General features: G+C 37.9%; 2 protein-coding genes across 2 annotated transcripts; one reads left to right on the forward strand and one right to left on the reverse strand.

Annotated features, from left to right (window-relative positions):
• Positions 1-1473: 1473 nt before the first annotated feature.
• Positions 1474-4985, reverse strand: LOC140942234 (testis-specific serine/threonine-protein kinase 3-like). The gene is made up of 2 exons (XM_073391197.1): positions 4340-4985; positions 1474-1897 (listed from the first exon to the last, which is right to left on the reverse strand). The coding sequence occupies exons 1-2, from the start codon at positions 4935-4937 to the stop codon at positions 1584-1586; spliced, it is 912 nt and encodes a 303-aa protein (XP_073247298.1). The 5' UTR covers positions 4938-4985; the 3' UTR covers positions 1474-1583.
• Positions 4986-8668: 3683 nt separating this feature from the next.
• LOC140941257 (calumenin-like) lies at positions 8669-18277 on the forward strand. Its single transcript, XM_073390237.1, has 6 exons — positions 8669-8999; positions 11007-11254; positions 12570-12785; positions 14510-14628; positions 15246-15335; positions 17340-18277. The coding sequence occupies exons 1-6, from the start codon at positions 8755-8757 to the stop codon at positions 17442-17444; spliced, it is 1023 nt and encodes a 340-aa protein (XP_073246338.1). The 5' UTR covers positions 8669-8754; the 3' UTR covers positions 17445-18277.
• The last annotated feature ends 2043 nt before the right edge of the window (positions 18278-20320 follow it).

Here is a 20320-nt window from a genome sequence, read left to right on the forward strand (position 1 = left end):
GGCCGCACTATCTTCGATGACGCTAGCGTAAAATACTTGGTAGCCTGCGTAGCAGGCGCAAAAAGGGGAGGGGGAGGGGAAGGGGAAGGGGAAGGAGAAAGCGCCTCTCCCCAATCCCCCTCCCTTTTTCGCTTCCTCCCTATCCCCTACCCATTTCGAAGCCTGTTACGCAGGCTGATACTGGGAGACAGTGGTTACCACCCCATCTTTTTCTCAGTGCGCGCAAGTTAGGGGGTCCCCAATAAGGCTCTCGTAGTCCCGATGGGTATTTCCCGCATCCCGAGCATGCGTTCAATCCCAAATCTCGCCCCCATTTTGCTTTAAAATCTCGAATCTGGGCTTCAAATAAAAGTAATCCCGTAGTCCGAAAAAACCTATTGGGACCCATTGCATGATGGAGGAAATGAGCAAGGCATTTGCAGTGTGCTCAGAATGAGTCTGACAACTACGGCAGTGTTGGCTCGGTTGAAAGAGTGCTCGTCGGCAGAGCGGGAGGTCGCGGGTGTTCTCCCCGGGGCCGGAACAAATACTCCTGGTCTTAAAGTAATTCAGAGAAAAGACACTGCCAACTAAACGTTCTCGTGGTTCGGATAGTCACGTAGAAATGGCTGTCCAGTCTCCACTAGGGGGGCCTAAGAAAAATGCCCTCCGTGGGTACTTCGTGCTAACACAGTGGCACGTTTTGACATAGCAAGGTCTTTTTAAACTTAACAGGATCTGGAAGGGTTTTCCTGGAATCCGGGATTTGACCAAAATACAGTGCGGGATTCCGGAAACGTTAACGGGATACGGGATTCGACAGCTCAAGGAAGCGGGATTCACCAAAATTTGGGCACGGGATGGGGGATTGGGAAAGAAACGATATTTGGGATAGCAATGACAGAAGTTCGGATTGCGGGATTCTCTTGCAAAATGAGCGCGAATGCGGTATCAGGATCCCTCTTTCCAGACCCTAGCGTAAAAGTTTCAGGGAAACTGCCCACCTACCCCTACCCATAAGCCAACATTTTGTCCTAAGTGAGAAGTAAGTGTTAATATTAGCTTAGGGGAGGGGTAGGTGGGCAGTTTCCCAGAAACGTATAATGATCCACAGGTCGCCTCCCACGTAGGTGTTTTTAGGGTTTTTACAACTCACCAAACAAAGCGACCTTTGTGGAAGGCTACGTAATAGGTCGTTAGGGGTCTTTTTGTTCAACAATTGCATCTAGCGGAGTGTTCCATTCCTAGAACAGTAACTCCCAGTATATCAAAAAGATTTAAAACTCCAAATTCATCTTTTTTACTATATACTTTGTTTATTCTTCTGAAGCAGTACTTGCTGCTATAACTACTCGTAATATCAAAGCGTTTGCACTTTAAAAAAAAAACATGTTCTAATATATTCTTAAAAGGTCAAGGTAATTACTTGCACATAATGTTAGAGTCGGGCTTCAAAATCTACCCTCAAATAACCATAGAGTCGTAGAGGGTTTACTTGAGCAGAGCCAAAAGGATATTTATGAAAGCTAATATTTTTACCCTAAAAAAACTACCGTTCAAGAAATGCGGATTGTAACTGAAAATTGTTTCTAACTTGTATTCCCTCAAGTCGATGTAGAACAGCAATTTCGATCAGGCGATTCGTTTGAGTTCCTTAGCTTGCCAGTTAACCAGCTATGACACTCTATATCTTCAATAGTTATTCTTGCCCGAAAATCTAATATCAACATGCTCCGTATAAGATCCTTGCAGTCTTCTGAAATTTGTTGTTTTGATTTCTGGAAGGTAACCCCTCTTTTGATGTGCTGTAGTAAGACTTTCGTGTCAGAATCATCAAAAGGCATCCGGCCCGTGACCATAGTATAAAGGACCACGCCCATACTCCACACATCTGCTTTTTCACCATCGTAAGGTATTCCTTTGAAAATGAAAATAAGATACTAGTAATTACCAAGGGTTAAGGAGTGCGGGCGAGTTTCAGACGCAGGTTTTTCAGACACAGGTTTCTTGGTCAAGAAAAAAAGTTGCATTTATGATATTTTCGCACTATCAGAAAGCTTTCATCGCAAAAGTTGTTAGTTGAATCATTCAGTCTGCAGTGCGTTAGAAACGAGAGAAGAAAGGATGGAAATTTAAAAACGCGCAACAAATCTGTCGACTTGGTTTTAATTGCAGAAATTGTTTGCAAAAAGACGCAACAGATAAAAGTGAGGAAAGGGGAAAACACAACTATACATTTCCAGTATATTTGAATTTAAATTTGGTCTACGGAAAAAAGGATACAATCATTCCCCCTCGGATCCCGCCTATTCCCGACGTGGGGGGTTACACAACAAAGTTTATACAGGCAGGCTCCGCTCTGAGGTCCGACATTTTACACTTTTATATACGATTTATGACAAGAAAGGTATCCCTTTTCGCACACCTTCTATTCACAAATAGTACCCATTTCACATACCTAGTTTAGACATGTGCATCCCTTTTAACTGCTGTAAACGCATAAATCACAAACCAGAATTTTCACACAGCCATAAAATGTATATATTATGTTAGCTTTTTGGGGGTCTTTTTACAACTTACAGACCAACCTACCAACCTACATTTTTCGTACATAAACTAGTGAAATCCCAACACTTTCAAATACCTACGCTTGAAAAAGGTACCCCTGTCGGGCTGAGCATTCCTGTATAGGCTGGGTCTAGGATCCTCTTCGGAATTGTGTAGGGTGCGATGAAGGAGGAAATGCGTTCCAGCCATTATTAAAAGCGTACATCTTGAGCACGAATTACTTTGGCATTATGATTGTTGGCTCTTCAATTTCGTGCTGATTTATGCATCATAGAACGTACTCTACTCCCTCTTAGGGCCTGTTTACATGAAGTTGGGGTACCCCAGATAGGTAAGGTAACCCACTCCATTGGGGTAGAAATTAACCTGCGTTTACAGCCAATTTTACCTCCCCGCCATCCCGGACAGCACAGTCTCAAATTTGCTCAATTATTGTCACAGAAAAATGAAAGCATAAAAAAATAGCACGCAAACGGCTTGTTTAGATAGATGGATAGACAGGTAGTGTTTTAGTGGTTAATGCTCTCGTGCTGCAACAGGGTAGTATATTCTCTTTTTCTAATGCATTTCCTTATAACTGTTCTCTGCGCGGGTACGAACACAAATACACTGATTAACCTGACTAACTTGATCAAGTCTATAGAAGGATTTCTACGGAGTCATCCGAGCATAACATTCCTTATATTTCACCACTAATTGGCACTATGACAGCATTCTGATTTTTGGCAAATGGACGTTTTTCAACTTGGTCTTTTTCTGGTTAGCCCACCCAGATCAATATTTTCTTTAATTTAGTTTTTGTGACGTCATCACTTTTCTACCCTTTATAAAGTGTACCGTATCGAAATATCTTCAAAACTTCTTCGCAAATAAAAGATATGCTGTCCACTATTTTAGGAAAATTATCGGAAACGTCCGTACAGTTTAACCAGAATTAAATGAAAAGGAATTAGACTTTAAAACTAATTTGTTATCAGACCTTTATATATCCATTTGTGTCCAATAAAGTGTTTCGTCGAGGAGGCTACGTTTGTAATAATAATAATAATAATAATAATAATAATAATAATAATAATTCATGAGAATGATCAGCTGCGCATTACAACTGCATTACTTTTCAAGAGACAAATAAAAGATAATGCATTTAAAAATAAAAAATAAAAAGAATATATATGCATGCAAGTAAGAAATGAATATAAAATTTATCACCAATATACAGTTCTAAAAAGATAAGTCTTAATATGTGCCTTAAAACTGTTCACATTAGTAATCGCTCGAAGTTCTTTTGGAAGAGAATTCCAGGGCGTTGGCGCTGCTGCCATAAAAGCTTTATCACCTAAGGTAGTCTTTGATCGAACAGCTGGCATAAAAAGTAAAATACTACCTGAAGATGTATGGTTATATAAAGACGATTTAAATGTTAGTAACTCGCATAGATATTTAGGAGCAAGGCCTTGAATTGCGTTGAACGTAATAAGCACTATCTTAAATTGTATCCGGACTTTAACAGGAAGCCAATGCAGACCACAAAGAAGGAGTGAGATGTGGCAAAACCTAGGCGCATTACAAACTAGCCTGGCTGAATGAGGCGTTTAAAACTCTCTGCAATTTGTTAAGCTATTAGTTGGGCAGCCCATACAAAAGACTGTTGCAATAATAAACAAGAGATGTAATAAATGCATGGACAAGCATTTCCGTTGATTCTCGGATTCTTGTAGGTATTTGGCTGGAAAATACCCATTACTCACCCGTTCATTTGATTTAAGCAGTCTAATGTAAAAAGACATATTACCTTTAAGTATCTCATACGCCGCGTACGCTGCTGAGCCACAAAATGTCTTGCAAAGATCAGATTTGTTATAATATTTAGCAAAGCCAAAGTCTGTTATTCTCACGTTGTTTCCTTCATCCAAAAGAATGTTTTCACATTTTAAATCACGATGCAACACTCCATTTTTGTGGCAATGTTTTACAGCTTGTAACAACTGCTTGAATATCTTTTTGCAGAGACTTTCCTTAACAAATCCTCGTGTCTTTATGTAATTGAGTAGATCCCCACCAGGGGCGAGGTCCATGATTACAAACACTTTATCCTCTACGTCCAGAACTTCATACACGCGAATTATATGAGGATGTTGAAACATCTGAATAATGCTCAGTTCGCGAGGTAGAAATCTCTTTAGGAAGTCCTCAGGGGCCTTTTTACGGTCCACTATTTTCACTGCGACACGCAGCTTGAGTTTTGTGGAATAAGCCGTCCTGACTTTGGCATATGATCCTTCTCCAAGCGGTGGATCGTCAAGAAGTTCGTAACCATTTTGTCTTAGAAAACGTCCATTAAATGATTGTTTCGACATCACGTGGGAGAAAAAACGCGTAATGGCAGACATTTAAAGATGTTAAAGGTGCAATCTAATTTCCATTCTGTGAGAGTAAAATTGCTAATGCCTTTGCGCGAGATACCATTTATTTCGTCACAATGCCTCTGTTGCTTGTTGTCGTGTTCAGTGTTCGCTTACGCGCGCGATCGTGTATAAATGTCTTGGTTTCTAGAGCATACATGGATCTCAATGTTAATCACATCTTGAGTTCTTTTGCCGTAAATAATAATAATAATAATAATAATAATAATAATAATAATAGGTAGGTTTTACAGAGTATAAGAATTTAATAATTTTTTTAAATTGGCTTTTTAAGTAGAGAGATTCATATCATTATGTATACTAGGATGGTATTAGGTTTCGTACCGACCTTTTTTTTACTTCTAAGTTTAGCTTCTCAAGTGGTGTACAATAGGTTATGCGCCCTATACAATGTGGACAGCATTCCAAAGTTTTATACTGCGAGATGATAATAATAATAATAATAATAATAATGAATAATAATAATGAATAATAATAATAGCGGAGCTCTCGCGCGCAGTGGAGCACCATGGGTAAAAAAATGTGGTAAACTACCCATCCGAGAAAATTTGGTAATCACGTGACCGTACACCGACCGCCCGCCCGCCCGACCGTCCGTCCGCACCACAGACATACCAATGTAAAATAATTCAATTATCAGGTATGGCAACCCAAATGCAACTCAAGGTTTTATTTAGAAAGAAATCGCGTGGCCGCCCGGGCTTTTAGAAAGAAAAAACAACAACAAAGTCGTGTCTTTTTCAACGTTATTTTTGATGTTTACACTCACGTGGATAACAGAGAAACTGAGCTAGAGCTAGTTTCTGAGAACAAAAGAGAAGAATTTTGTAGGAAGAAAAACATGAAAATTCAAAGCGGCTGTGAGACAATGAGAAATGCTAGTGGCCAGCAAGGTGAAACTGAGCGGCAGTGAAAAATAAAAGCGAACATCAACACAGGAGACAATTGGGTAAGAATTCCTCCATAAAAATAATGTGCAACTAGGAAGTTTGACGTTTAGTCCTACAAAACAGCGTTGTAGTTGTGCAAAACAACGGCAAAGAAGGACGAAAAGCGTGTTGCACGTGCAAATTTTGTTGTTTTGCTAATTAGAAAAAAAAGTGTGCTGCATGTGCAATTTGTTTTTTTGCTAATTAGATCTATTGATGCCATTTCCATTGGCCTCCCCGTTTAGCATTAGACGATTTAATTTTTTTTGTTTACAAGTTTTATTAACAAGAGCTTCGCTTTAGCCCTGGCTAAATCTATATATTAATAATAATAATAATAATAATAATAATAATAATAATAATAATAATAATAATAATAATAACAGCAACAAATGATCCAACCGACTCGAATGCAGCGCGCTTCAAACGTCTCTCGCAGGTAACGGAAGGCCACTCTAAACGGCGGAGGAAATAAGTGAGCCGAAAGTTTAGTAAATCCAATTTTAAATCAGAAAATTAAAAATGTATATGTGTTTGGTTAATGGCAATTCCAATTTAACTACACACGTGTCATACGTTTTCGGTCCGTTGTCGCCATTTTGGTTTCTCCTAGGACTTAGTCCTCTGGCGCGTGAATCTCGCGCGCGAGCTTCACAGCACTCGTCTCGCGTTTCTGGAGTACTCTTAAAACGCGCTCACGGGCAAGGGCGTTACGTCAGAAAAATAAACTAGTTTACCAGGTCACAGGTGGCCCAAGCGCGGACGTGACTCTTGCTTGCGAGCGGTGTTGTGTTACAAACGGTTATTTACAAAGGCTTGTGTGGGATGTAAACGGTTTTTCTTAAAAGAGAGAAAAAATGTTATGTTTTTAATTAAAATCGACTTACTTTATTGCCTTGTTGTATTCTTTGTTGTTTGCGCGCGTCTCAGGCCGTTTTGAAGCGTTTTCGGCGAGTTAGCGCTATTTTGGTGTTCCTCCTTATTTTTGGACCAAAGTGACGCCCGAACGGCCGAAAAAAAAATTTTTGAGACCAGCCCACCCTCTCCTTATCTCAGGGTCTGGATGACTCAGACCCGACCCAAGCCACCGAACGTTTGGTTGTTGTTCTTGCAAGCGATTTTGCAAGCAGGATAGCAAAGAGCGGTTCTAGGGACAGCAATTTTGTCAAATGGAAAGGGACATTTCGGTCCTACCTACCGAAATGACCAGACAGGTCAAAGAGGACCACCTTAAAGCTGGTCCCGAACATTTCGGTCGGACCAAACCGAAATGGTTGGTTCCATTTGATGTACCAGCCGAAATTTCAAGCTCTCCGTCGCTCTTTTTCTCGTTGAGCTTCGCTGGCCTGTCGTCTATTTTTTCGTTTTCTCTGTCTTTCTCTTTGGATCCTGACACGGATACAGAAACAATTTCCACTTTTCGTTTTTGTCTTTATTGGCTCTTTAGCTGTCACTGCTTCACAAGACGCGGGTGGCTATGCGATTTCCCGCCAAAATAACCTCGAGTTGCATTTGGGTTGCCATACCTGTTGATTGAAATATTTTACATTGGTATTTCTGTGGTGCGTATGGACTAGCGGACTCGCGGACGGGCGTACGGTCACGTGATTACCAAAATTTCTCGGATGGGTAGATTACCCAGGTAGATTAAAGCAGGTCAATAAAGCTTGTTTTATTCTACAATGTACATCTGATTTCTCTACTAGTCTGTCGCTTATGACTCGTCCGTCAGAGAACATAGCTAGTGATTTGCAACTTGTAAAACTTTAAAGTAAGGGCTTTAGTTTCCACAGGGTAACACGCTGCTATTAAAATTGTTATTGATAACTTTAATCATAGCGCTCCAAATAGGGTAAAAATCAGTAAAAGAGAAGAATAAATTGGATCAGTTGACACTAAAAACTTCAACTGATAAATAAACTGTGCTTAACGAGATTGAGAGGCTATATCAGCAGACGAATGAAAATGACGCAGAATCGTTCGGAATCGTTGACACACTTAACACCAGGGTCGTACCCAAAGATAACCTATTTGGGTATGTGCCGCCCAAAAGGCGTCGTGATTTTAACATTCCTGCTTCCCAATTTTCACACTGTTAGCCGGGAAATAATTGTCTGGCGCCTTGTCTGACGCTTTTAAAAATCTTTTCTCATAGGTCCGTTTTCAAAAACCTGCGTTTCGGTCCCCAAAAACGCAGTTTACGTGTGGACTAAATAAAAGGCTATAAAGTAACTACAGGTAAGTAGTAGGGGACCTGAGTATCACGCCTGATAATACATACACCCTCTCTCACCCCCTTCCTCCAAGGAAGTATAAATGGTCCTCCCGCAGTGCTCCCTATTTTCCTCTTCTACCACCCCCCCCCCCCCCCTCTTGCATTTTTGCATACTGAGTTATCGAAATGTTTTGTCTGAGCACAGATGGAATAGATAGATATTGTAAACGATAAATTACACTAACATAGGTTCGAAGTAGCCTGTGTGCAGACGTCCCCCTACCTCAGAAAAAATCGGGAGAGGAAACGACGACGACGCCTCCTCTCCTGATTTTTCCTGAGGGAGGGGGGACGTCTGTACACAGGCTAGGTTCGAAGTCATGCAGGAAAGAGCGCTCCTGAGGATTTTCATGGTTTTCCCAGGTTTTCCGATGGTCACAATTTATTTGCCAACGTGGCAGTCCTTAGCCAATCAAAATGCAACAAGCATCCAACGTGACCATAGTTATCCAATCAAATCACCTCACCAGCGAGCACCGCTGGATTATTTATGCAGCTAACCCGGGAAACTTGTAATGTGAAAAGGTGTCTTGAGCTGAATCATTTAGCATCTTGTGGAGCTGAAATATTTTCCAAAAACATGGCTCGGCCTTTCTCCGTGGTCTGTGTCTGTTTATGTTTGTTCCTCGTCTACGCGCGCCCGCCAGAAGCGAAAGGAGAAAAGAAAAGTCGCGTCTACGACAAAGAACTTTCGGAGGAAGAACATTTCAAAGCTGAAGGTGAGGACGAGGAACATAACATCGAATACGATCACGAAGCTTTCCTTGGAAAGGACAAGAGAAAATTTGACGAGCTTTCTCCTGAAGAATCAAAAGAACGACTAGGGTGAGTGGAGCGTTAAAATGCTGCTCGCTGCTAAATATAAATATTGAGCTCTAAATGGAATCTTCTGCATAGCTGCCAAAATGGCAAACTTGATCAACCTTCCATTGACAGCGTCGAAATGCTTTTTACACAAGAACCTTTAAATTGGTCTGCATTCATCGATATGCTTGACTTGTGTTATTATTTAAAATGAGGTATATTTATAAACATACGTATCAACCTTTTCGTGAAAGGGTAATGTCTTAGCTTACCAGTTTTCGAATTTTAAAAGGCTGACAACAGTCCACAGTCAACTGACTTGGAAGATGCCGATGCCACGTTGACAATTGACTTAGTGTGTGCAGTAAATAAAAGAAATTAAGTTAAACTATCGTTTTCTTTGTGTATGTGTAATTGCAAAGCGTGCTAAATGATTTTAATTTCTTTGTTCTCATTAAAATAATATTCTTACGTTAAATATTTATTCTTTATGTCGGTTTCCCTGGCAAGAACATAATTGGCGTCTCAATGTTTGGAATTTTGGCACTGCAGTTTGTTTTCATGCTGCTAGTTATACGCGTTGAATCGATATCCACCCATTCGTCTACCGTGATTAGTGTATGGAAAAGATTCAGTTCATTTGATACATGGAAAAGTTTAATGTCTCGCGTAAAAATATATGAAGTTGTTGATTTCATGCTTGTTGTCAGTTTCTGAGGAAGAAAGTGCCACGTGTCATGTGTGTCCTCGCAGGGGAGGACCGGGGTTAGAATTTTGGTTATTTTGGCCATTCGTTTTGGATTTACGATATGCTATAACCCCCCCTGGACTACCCTCATAAAGGGAATTTGAAAATATATATATATATATATATATTTTTTTTTTTTTTTTTTAATACCTGTACTTGCTACATATTTTTATGATGAATTTATATTTGTTAAGTTAAATCATATAGCAGATATTTTGCAACAATGTTTTGTTTTGTTCATTACTTGACATAGCTTGACCTTGTTGTCAAAAATAATCTGTTACACTGTGCTAATGTTGAGATAGGTGTACAAAAGAATTACCTTTTTACATTACATTTTCATAAAAAGTTAGACACTCACCCTGCACTGTTTACCAAAAAAAAGTGTGTAAATCTTTATCCAGTATTTATACAGTAACATTCTGAAAAAAGTTTTTCAAAGACCCTTTTTGAGGGGCTTATTTTTGGAGGGGCTTATATTCGGAGGGGCTTATCTACGGAGGGAAATTTGCATTTTAAAATCGATTGGGCTAGCTTGTAGTGGGAAGGAAATTTACCATTTTTGCTTTGTTTTACTTTGTATTCAAGGGCAAATTCCGAGTACAAGCCCCCTGGGGGGGCTTATATTTGGAGGGGCAATTTATCGGAGGGTTTTTTGTGTCACGATTTTGGGGGGCTTATATTTGGAGGGGCTTATTTTCAGAATTTTACGGTATGTTATTTAATTATGCTCTTTTATACTTTGCGTGGGGTGCCTTAATGCCCCCACATTTTTTTTAGTATCTATATGTGTTTGTATGTTTCCTTTTTTAACTGAGTGGAGTTTTTCACGCCAAATTTTTTATACAGTGCTGTCTGACTTCTGTGCAAATCTCGCCAAAGCGCATATACCGCATGTGTAATGGATATAATAATTGTATGAATATTATGAAACCTTTGAGAAGTAGGGGATTGTTTTTAACTGTTTGGTGTATTTTAATACAATAGTCCTTATATCATGATCTTATTGTACTGTAGCTGTAATCAAACAGAAGAATGAAGCTTATAAATACTATTAAGAATTTGAATGTGTAGATATTAGTTTAACTTTTAAGATGCATGATCACACCAGCTCGCTGATTAATTTGATCATGCTAAAATAGAGTTACTCAGTTGAGGTGGGTTGTTGTCTTTAAGTAAGGGCTACAAGATAAAAATCAGCAAGGAACTACAAGTTTCTGCGTACAGGAGTGAGTGTACTGATTTTTATAGTCTCCAGTTGTTTGTCGTCTTTCTTGCAGAAAAATTGTTGATAGGATTGACAAGGACCACAATGGGAAAGTAACACAGAAAGAGCTAGAAGACTGGATTAGATTCACATCTAAACGGTATATTTATGAAGACGTGGATCGGCAGTGGGATCAGCTGAAAAAGCTTGAACAATCACATCTGTCGCTTGAGGAGGTATATGTGGAAAAAAAGAAAGCTGATCCAAATGAGGCAATCAGTTGGGAGCTGTACAAAAATTTGACTTACGGATACATAACAGGTGAGTTAAAAAGCACCCTCCATCAAGAGAATTTACTGATGACTTGTAAAATTATGACTTCTGTTCTGTTTGGACTCCAAAGCAACTTCTCTTCTTGATGGCAGTAACAACTTAAATGATCCATCATCAACAAATCTTACAGATTTCTGACTACAATTTTCTTCAAGAGCAAAAAGCACATTATGACACCCCATAATAGTAATGCAACTGGGTAGGGTTGTTACATTACAAGTCTACTATCATGGGGAATCCAGACAATCCACCTCATTGGGTTCAGGTTCAAACAACCTCTTTTTAGCTCATTAAATAGCACTGCGCACAGATTCTGAAAATACACTACATCTGATGAGACCCCCCCGCATGACTCTACAAACTTTGCTTCTCACTCAAAGGCTTAATTTGTATGCGCGTTTACCGAGTGTTGAGTCAAAACATTGCTCTTTTTTTTGCCTATTTTTATCGGGATATTGTAAACAACAAGCATTGCAGCTGGGAAGAATATGAGAGGGACTCAAGGATCCCTGAAAAAGTGGTCTGAGTCACTAAATAAATGCGAGAAATCTGCAAAGAAAGCAAAGTATGCTGTGTTTTGTGGCAGTGATCAGGCAGCCGGGAAATGTTTTGAAAGAGGTAGATACATGACAGTAAATTCACGTTCCAGCCACTTAAGTGCAGCCATTCTGATACATGTTTGCTGTCATGACAGTAATTAAAACATATTTAATTTACCCAGTAAATAAAAGTAAAGATGGGTAACTTTTGCGTTAGCAAATAAACCTGGAAGTAGCCAGTTGACGAAATAATTAAAGATTGTTTATTGAGAGAAATGACATAAGATGAGTAGAAATCAGTATTATAGCAGTTTTACAATTCTGTTGGAAGTAAAGTAATGATGTTAGGGTATCAATCTTAGCATTGACTGAAGTGCCATTTTAATGTATCTGTCTTTTTTGTAATTGTGATCATGCAATTTATCTGTGTGGCAATTAAAATACAAACGTTTCTTTTTCAATGGAAATCGGTCTTTTGAACAAGTAATTGATTAACTCTCTGTGGATTGCATGCAGCTGTTGAAGCAATGAAATCGATCACATGTGCCTCCGTTTTTCTTAATTTGGTTAATGATATTAAGCAACTAAAATTTATGATTTTGTGCGTAACTTTTTTGTATTGATTGGAAAAATGGTGACTTAGTATTACTTTTAAATTTCCTTCCTTGTTACCTGATAACTGGTTAAATCATTAGGCTATCAGAATCAATGACTTGCAAACTTGTCTGTTCTGAAAACAAACAAGACAATGCTTTTATTTATAGAGGATGATGAATTTGAATATAAAGACATGCTGTCACGGGATAGGGGACGATGGGAAAAGGCAGATGTCAACAAGGACAATGAAATAACCAAGGAGGAGTACACTGCATTTCTTCATCCTGAAGAGTATGATCATATGAAGGATGTGGTGATAGATGAGACATTGCAAGACATTGACAAAGATGGTGATGGATTTGTATCACTTGATGAATATTTAGGTAAGCTTTTATTTTGTTTTATTTTATTTATTTTTTGGAATGAATGTTGCTCATTCATCTGTAATATTTTAAAGATGTCTTATAACAAAACCGGACCATTATTTTTGGAATGCAACTGGTGCCAAAAAAATTGAAGCTATCTTTAAAAGATAGTAAATAGCATGACATAGTCCCTCTAAGGAACAGTACTTGTGGATTATCTGAACTCAGGGTGCTTTATGATTCTGTGGCTAGATTCTTAAAGTTGTCCTTTAAGCCATGTCCACATATTTTTCTTTCTAAACATTCAAAAGGAAATGTACTCATGATCATGATGTACAAATTTTGACTTAATCATAACTATGACAAAATTCTCAATTCTGATTGGCTATCAACTGTCCTGATTTCTGCACTAATAGGACATTGTACATGTAATAGGACAGTACAAGTTATGCCTAAGTAATTTATTTTTGGACAGAATGTGTTCTATCACACACGCTTATGGCTTTTTTTTTTACTGCTAGCAAAAAAAACTTGGATTTTTTTGTGTTTTAAGTTTAAAAAAAGCCTAAAATATCACAAATGTCATTGTAGTTACGATTAATTGGTAACGAAACTTCGTGTCGTCCAATTTGTAATAGTAACAGGACTGAGTGGAGTCCAGTTCAGTCTGTAATCAAATGAGTGATTAACGAAATCAGACAACCGCGTAGTGGGAGTGCAATTTGTTTAATCATGAGTATGATTACAGACCGAATTGGATGACACGGAGCTCTGTTATCAATTAATCATAAATTTAATAAAAGTTGTGAAAAAAGGCTCTTTTTTATATCAAAACACAAGAAATTCCAAGTTTTTTTTGCCAGCAGTGAAAAAAAAAAAAAAGCCATTTAAGGGCACACATGATGACACATACTGTCCAATTACTTAGGCATGACACTTACTGTCCTATTAAACTGTCCTATTAAGGCTGAAATCAGGACAGTTGATAGCCAATCAGATTTTAGAATTTTAGTTATGATTAGGTCTGAAATCATACTCATAATTAAACTTTAATTAAAATTAAAATCAGACTCTTGCGAAGCGTTCATCTGTTTTTGTTAATCACCCTTACGATTCTCTGGACTGGACTCCACTCAGTCCTATTACCATTATAAACACAGTTGGGTTTTTCCTTTTTGTCTTAAGCTCCTTGTCCTGGAATATAATATCAAACATACAGTAACTGCAACTGCTGGTTAAAATGTGGTAAAAATGGGCTGCAAAGTGGATTCCATCCTTTGTCTTTTTAGTTGCCTAAACAATAAGAAATACGTGACATGCAAATAAAGTGTATAGCCTGGCCTTACCAAGAAAGGGTATAAAAAATGATATTAGGGTCATTTATACGAGGAAAAAAAAAGATGCGCCTTTCATTAGATGTGTCCTAAATAAGACACAAATTATCTCGTATAAATGGCACATCAAGACTTGACTTAGCCAAGATGTGTCTTATCAAAGAACAGGTGTTAGCAGCTGTTCTTAGATAAGAGGTGTCTCAGCTAAATTTCAAACAAAATGTGCCATTTATACGGGATAGTTTGCCTCTTGTTTAGGATGCATCTTATATAAGACGGGTGTTATTTTTCCTCGTATAAATGGCCCTATTATTGTGTTGCAGAAATGTTGTGAAGCTGTTAAAATATTGTCTGCTGCCATTTTTACTTGCTGGCTCTTTTAAAAAAGATATTGTATGTTTAAATTAGGTGATCTGTATCCAGAAAGTGAAAAGGAAAAGGACCAAGAGGAACCTGATTGGGTGAAGAATGAAAGAGAACATTTTAATGAGTTCCGTGACAAAAATAAAGATGGCAAAATGGACAGGGTGTGTATCACAGATATGTTTTAGGTTCTATTTTAACCACTTAGGTTGTTTATTCAACTGCAAGGATCATTTCCACTTTCTTTCTCCTTATCCGCAGTTGAAAAACACGAGTCATTTCATATATTTTCATTCAAGATTATTTTCTTATCTCTTTGCACTTCGTGGTTGTTTTAAATTGTTTTCATTTTTCTGTTGTTGTTGATTTTGTTTATGAAGATTCGATGTATTTTTTTCTACCCGTACTCCAAACTTGACATTCTAAAATGGAGAGTACTGTAAAATTCTGAAAATAAGCCCCTCCATGTATAAGCCCCTCCAAATATAAGCCCCCCCCCAAACTTGTACCCAAAAAACCCTCTGTTAAATCGCCCCCCCAAATATAAGCCCTCTAGGGGCTTGTACTTGGAAATTGCCCTCAAATACAAAGTAAAACAAAGCAAAACCGATAAATTTCCTTCTAACTATAAGGCTAGCCCAATCGATTTTGAAACACAGATTTCCCTCCATAGATAAGCCCCACTGAATATAAGCCCCTCAAAAAGGGCCTTTGAAAAATATAAGCCCTGGGGCTTATTTTCAGAATTTTACGGTAATTGTTTTCATTATTGCTGTAACAGGATGAAGTAAAAGATTGGATAATCCCTCCTGATTATGACCATGTTGAAGCTGAGGCAAGGCACCTTGTGCGTGAGGCTGATGCAAATGAGGTAAGACAGCGGTATAATTTGTAACACTCCAGTTTTAGAGCATTCACCCTGCCAGAGCTTATTCCAGCTTCTATAGCCCAGTTATAGTGCAACTATTGTTACCAGGGCCACTTAGACAAAGGTGACCAATCAGACTGCACATAAGTAACATTTCCATTCCAAAAACGTTAAGATGGAATCCATTACAAAATTGAGTAATTTTAATTTTCAGTGGACAAGAACTTTGTACCAGAATAATTTAAAAAATATTGTGTAGTTCCAGAAAATATCCATACTCCCCCCACAGAAGGGATTGGAAATTCCTGGGGAAAATACCTCTTGAAAACCCCTGGAAATGCCATTTCCGAGACTCTAATTTTCACAATGTCCCTAGTTTCCTTGGCCCTCAAGAACTTGTGCCTTTGGTGTGAGTTCCGAAACTGCCTACTACACATTACCAGCCTGCCGCTTTAAAACTTTTTGACAGCCCTGTTAAAGTCGCATGTCATTGCAAAGCACGGCAATGTTGACGAAGAAACTGCTGGTAGATTACAACATACAGCTTGTGACAAACAAATGTGTCTCCTTGCAGTTTAAAGGTCGGACAGAAAAACATTGTCTCATGGTAAATTTTGCTTTCTTGGAAACGTTTGCTATCATTAAATTTTTGTTCTTCAGGTAACTCATTGTTTTCTTACGTACTGCTGGTTGGCTCAAACAAACTTTGTCGGAATGTTTTGTTATTTTCTTGCTATCAAATTGCTCAACCTTGTCTAGGTGGCCCCAGTTATGGTAGTTACACTCTAAGCACTTCCAAAACCCTTTAACTCCTCACAGAAAATTTTTTAAACTGTTATAATTTATTTTTATTTTGTAAATTTTTAAGAAATAAATGCGATGTAGTACTCAGTGAAAGTTCTGCCTAACAGGATTCATTTGAATGGTAACACTAAAGGGTTTCATCCCAAGATTTAAAGATTACAGGGTGCAAAGAGAGTCATTTTTAAAGCTTGCCATTCAGGCAAGCTGAAGCTAGCATATACTAGCCCAAATGTCATTTCAACTAGCCCCAAAAACATTTTGATGAGCAGAATTGATTTCACAGTTCTTCTGCATTTGGAATAACTCAAAAACTTAAATTGCCCATTGGGCAAGTTAAGAACAGAATTCACTAGCCCGATAGCTAAATCCACTTTCCCCAAGCCATCTGACACTATTTTGTTTGCATGCTGTTATAATCGAATGACAAAAAATCTTGCCATAACATAGTGTAAGAGTGAAAGGGTTAAGGCAGTTTTTTCATTACATCCATTTCTCTGAATAGCATACTGATCTACCGTAGTATTTCCTCAAGTGTTATGTTGTCAATACTCACTTCTACACTCTTGTTATTAATAAGGTCTTTTTTGAGGTCTTTGTTATGTTTTAAGAAAAAATAAATGCTAAAAACTAAGAACACGTAAATGTAAAAGCAATATTAAAATGCTGAAATAGTTGAAAAGCTTCAAATTCCTTTTAAAAATATATTAAAATTAACATTAAAATCCATTTTACATTAAATTGCTACTTTATATTTGAAAAAAAGCATGTTAATAAACTATTTTTCAAATGTTGGGAATTGACACTAGGGTGTTGGATGCTACGAGCACAGAACTTTCTTTTGTTTTGGGGAGGGAAGGGTACAAAGGGTGGAGGGCATGTTCGAGATCTTCTTGAATAGCATGCGATATACATCATCTAAGATGTCATATATGTTAATTTGATCAGATACGTATCTGCGTTTAAAAGAGTGCTGTAGAAAATACTGGACCGTTATTAATTCAGGTGTTGAGGACACCTATATTAAATTTTATAGAAAGACTTAAAGTTAGTTTCGGTAAAACTATTGATCTAAGAACATAATCTACATCTGATTGTTGGTCTCCTTCTTTATGTAAACACCTTATCGTTTGTTCACACGGTTTGAGTTTATTGCACTGTATTAATGTAACTGTTTTTTTTTTTCCTTTCTGTTGTGTCCATCAGGATGGAGAGCTGACAAAGGAGGAAATTCTAGAAAAACATGATGTTTTTGTTGGAAGTCAAGCAACAGACTTTGGAGAAGCACTGACAAGACATGATGAGTTTTAGAATCTCTGTGATTTTATTTTATTACCTTAGGATATATGAATATTATAGTTTTTGAACAGTTAATTTTATAAAATATTGAAAAAATATATATATATAATTTGTATTGGAATGGCTGCCTCTGCTTTCACCAGATAGGCATTTTAGAAGAGAATGTGATTAAAATTTGTATTGATCAACAGAATGAATTTGAATAATGAAACCATGAAAATAACTTTAACTTAGCCAGTGGCAACAGCTGCCTTTTTTTGTTCGTCTGCTTTATAATATCGCTGAGGATGTATGACCTTAGTGTACCTTTTGTTATAAAAATTCTTCTTGTCCAGAACACATGAGAGTACTGTACATTATTTTCCTTTAAAAATCAGTGTTGCTGTGGATAGAACATAGATATTGCTTTCAATATGTTTAGTATGTTCAGATCAATACCGTGACATTCGCTTGCTTTAATTTGGCTGACACTGTTACTCAAATGAAAACAAAGTACAATTTTTAAGCTATTTAATTTCTTTTTTCAGGAAACTAGTATCAGGAAGTTGTGTTAGTCTCCATAAACTTTCCACAAACACTGGAATAAAAAAATAAATTCCAAATTATACATTGTGAATCTCCTTTGAAATTTTTGTTACTCTTTCTTTAACTTGTAATTCAAGGCCTTTAGAGTTTTAGGTAGTGGCTCTAGGGCTGTTGTCTAGCAGAACCCAATTAGGATAATCTGATATAGTGGGGCACCTATAGGAACAGATTCTGTAATATTAAAAAAATCAAAAAATTTTTTTTTTAATATTATTGACAAGAGTTTCTAATAAAGAAAGAGCATGTTTTAGTTGTTGTTAGAGGATGGTGTTTTCCTGGATAGCTTCAGTTAACTTCTCCCTATGCAAGAACTTTTGTAATTTGGAAAAAAGTATTTTAATATCGATTTAAAATGTTCTCAAAACATAGCCAGTCTTAACGTCTTAATGATGCTGACAGTTTCGATGACTGTCAGCCATCTTTATCAAAACTTGGAAAACATTAAAAGTGTCAGAAGTTTTAAAAAGGCTTCTGAAGGTGTTAAATATTGCGATAAACGCGCAAAGTCACTCTGTAGATGCCCCCTACTCCCAGTGGTTTGGGGGTGGAGATCACTTGTGTCCATATGGGAGAAAGCTGATAGGCTCCCTCGTCCCTGTTCATAGTAGGAGTGTTCGATCTAATACATATGCCTTCCTTGATTCCAAAGAAAAGGTGCAAAGAAAAGTCACCAAGGAAATGTGAGCTCTTTGGAGGTGTAAAGTACACATAATAATATCCCTTTTCAGTTCTTCAGTCCCTTTTTTATCCAAATCATCACAATGAAGCTTGACTCCTCCTGCAAGAATCTCTCAATGGTTTTCGTGCTGTAAATCTGGTACTTCTAGCTCTCAATTCGTCTGTTTTATTTCTAAAAAAAAAAACGTACTGGGCAAATGAGAAGGTATATTTCGATAATGGGTTTTAATTGTGAAAAAGTCAACCAACACTCTACGTTGTTGAAAATTACTTGACTTACAAGTGACCCGCTGACCATTAATTTGAAATGTGTTTGAATTCTTGTTTAAACTGATTTTTTCTAATTTTGGTTTTTTAACTGTTTACATACCTATGTTCCTCCTTTGTAAATTTTTATAACTTAATAAAAATGCTACCAGTAGCTTGTTGTAACTGGTTGGATTCTGAAGGTGAAATCATATGATGTGATTATTCAAGTTAGAAGCGACCTCCACAGAACTACTCTATTATTTGCAATATTTTATTTTCAAGAAATTATACATGGTAATTCTCTTAAATTTTACACTCTTTGGGCCTTTAGGTACAGTGTGCACTTCGAACCCTCGGTGGCACTGAGCGGGGTTACTCCCTATGACGGCCTATATTGAAAGGCTCCACCCGAAAGAGCTCAGGTATATGAAAGGGTAGTACCTTCACGAGTTGGTTGGGTATGTGAAAGGGTAGAGAAATCTGCCATTTAAGTATTTAAAGGGCCTTTAATTATGATATTTCAAACAGACTCGCCTTATGGCTAGCCTGCGAAGCGCAGACGCATTTCCGGTCGTCGCTTCTCTCCCCCGAAAAAGCGCAGACGTATTTCCGGTCGTCCCTTCTCTCCCCCGAAAAAGCGCAGACGCATTTCCGGTCGTCGCTTCTCCCCCCCGAAAAATAGCGTCGCTATTTTTCTGCCCCCTCCCCCGCTCCCCTTGACTCGCCCCATTTCCTCCTCTCTTCGGGAGTTTCAACATGGCGCTTTCGCGATTAAAACCAGGGCGGGTAAAGGTTGGGCGGTGAAACGAGCGCTCTGCTCTTCATTTAATGTGTGATGCGGAGTAGGACTGGCACGAGCGCTCTTTCCGCGCTTCCGGTGCGCTTCATGGCCGGCGAAATTTTCTTTTTTGCAAACCGGAAATCCTATTTTCTTTCTGTAATTTCAGGCTTACAATGTTAAATAGATAAATTCGTTTCACAACAATATCAATAAACAGTTTCATATGTTTGTGTCTGTACGTCTATAAGTCAAACTTGTTGGTGGTATAATGCCAAAATTTGAGTTTAATTTGAAAGTGTTGAATACCTCCTCCTTCCACTAAATATCGCCTAATCGTCTTTCGCCGTTTCGTTTGCAAAAGCTTAACACTTCTTAACCTCAATTTTTACATATGTTAAAGGGGGATAAATTTTGTATAACATAACAAAAAATTAGATTGATATATATTGATATAGTGGCGTTGTACTTCTTCAAACTTTGCTTCTCGGCTGCAACGTGCCATGGCGATTCGCGCAATGCGTTGCAAATCCGGCAACCGCATGTAAACAAAATTTATTGAGCTTAGTTGTAAGGTTTTTTTCTCCGTTTTTCTCTC

The sequence above is a fragment of the Porites lutea genome, chromosome 6 (assembly GCF_958299795.1).
Source record: "Porites lutea chromosome 6, jaPorLute2.1, whole genome shotgun sequence".
In the NCBI taxonomy this organism is placed as follows: domain Eukaryota; kingdom Metazoa; phylum Cnidaria; class Anthozoa; order Scleractinia; family Poritidae; genus Porites; species Porites lutea.

Coding starts and splice junctions, on each gene's coding strand:
- LOC140942234 (XM_073391197.1), bottom strand. CDS start 4,937: ATGTCTGCCATTACGCGTTTTTTCTCCCACGTGATGTCGAAACAATCA. Junction 1,898..4,339: donor GGCGTATGAGATACTTAAAG/GTAATATGTCTT, acceptor TCATTTTCAAAG/GAATACCTTACGATGGTGAA.
- LOC140941257 (XM_073390237.1), top strand. CDS start 8,755: ATGGCTCGGCCTTTCTCCGTGGTCTGTGTCTGTTTATGTTTGTTCCTC. Junction 11,255..12,569: donor GACTTACGGATACATAACAG/GTGAGTTAAAAA, acceptor TTTTATTTATAG/AGGATGATGAATTTGAATAT. Junction 14,629..15,245: donor AAGATGGCAAAATGGACAGG/GTGTGTATCACA, acceptor TTGCTGTAACAG/GATGAAGTAAAAGATTGGAT.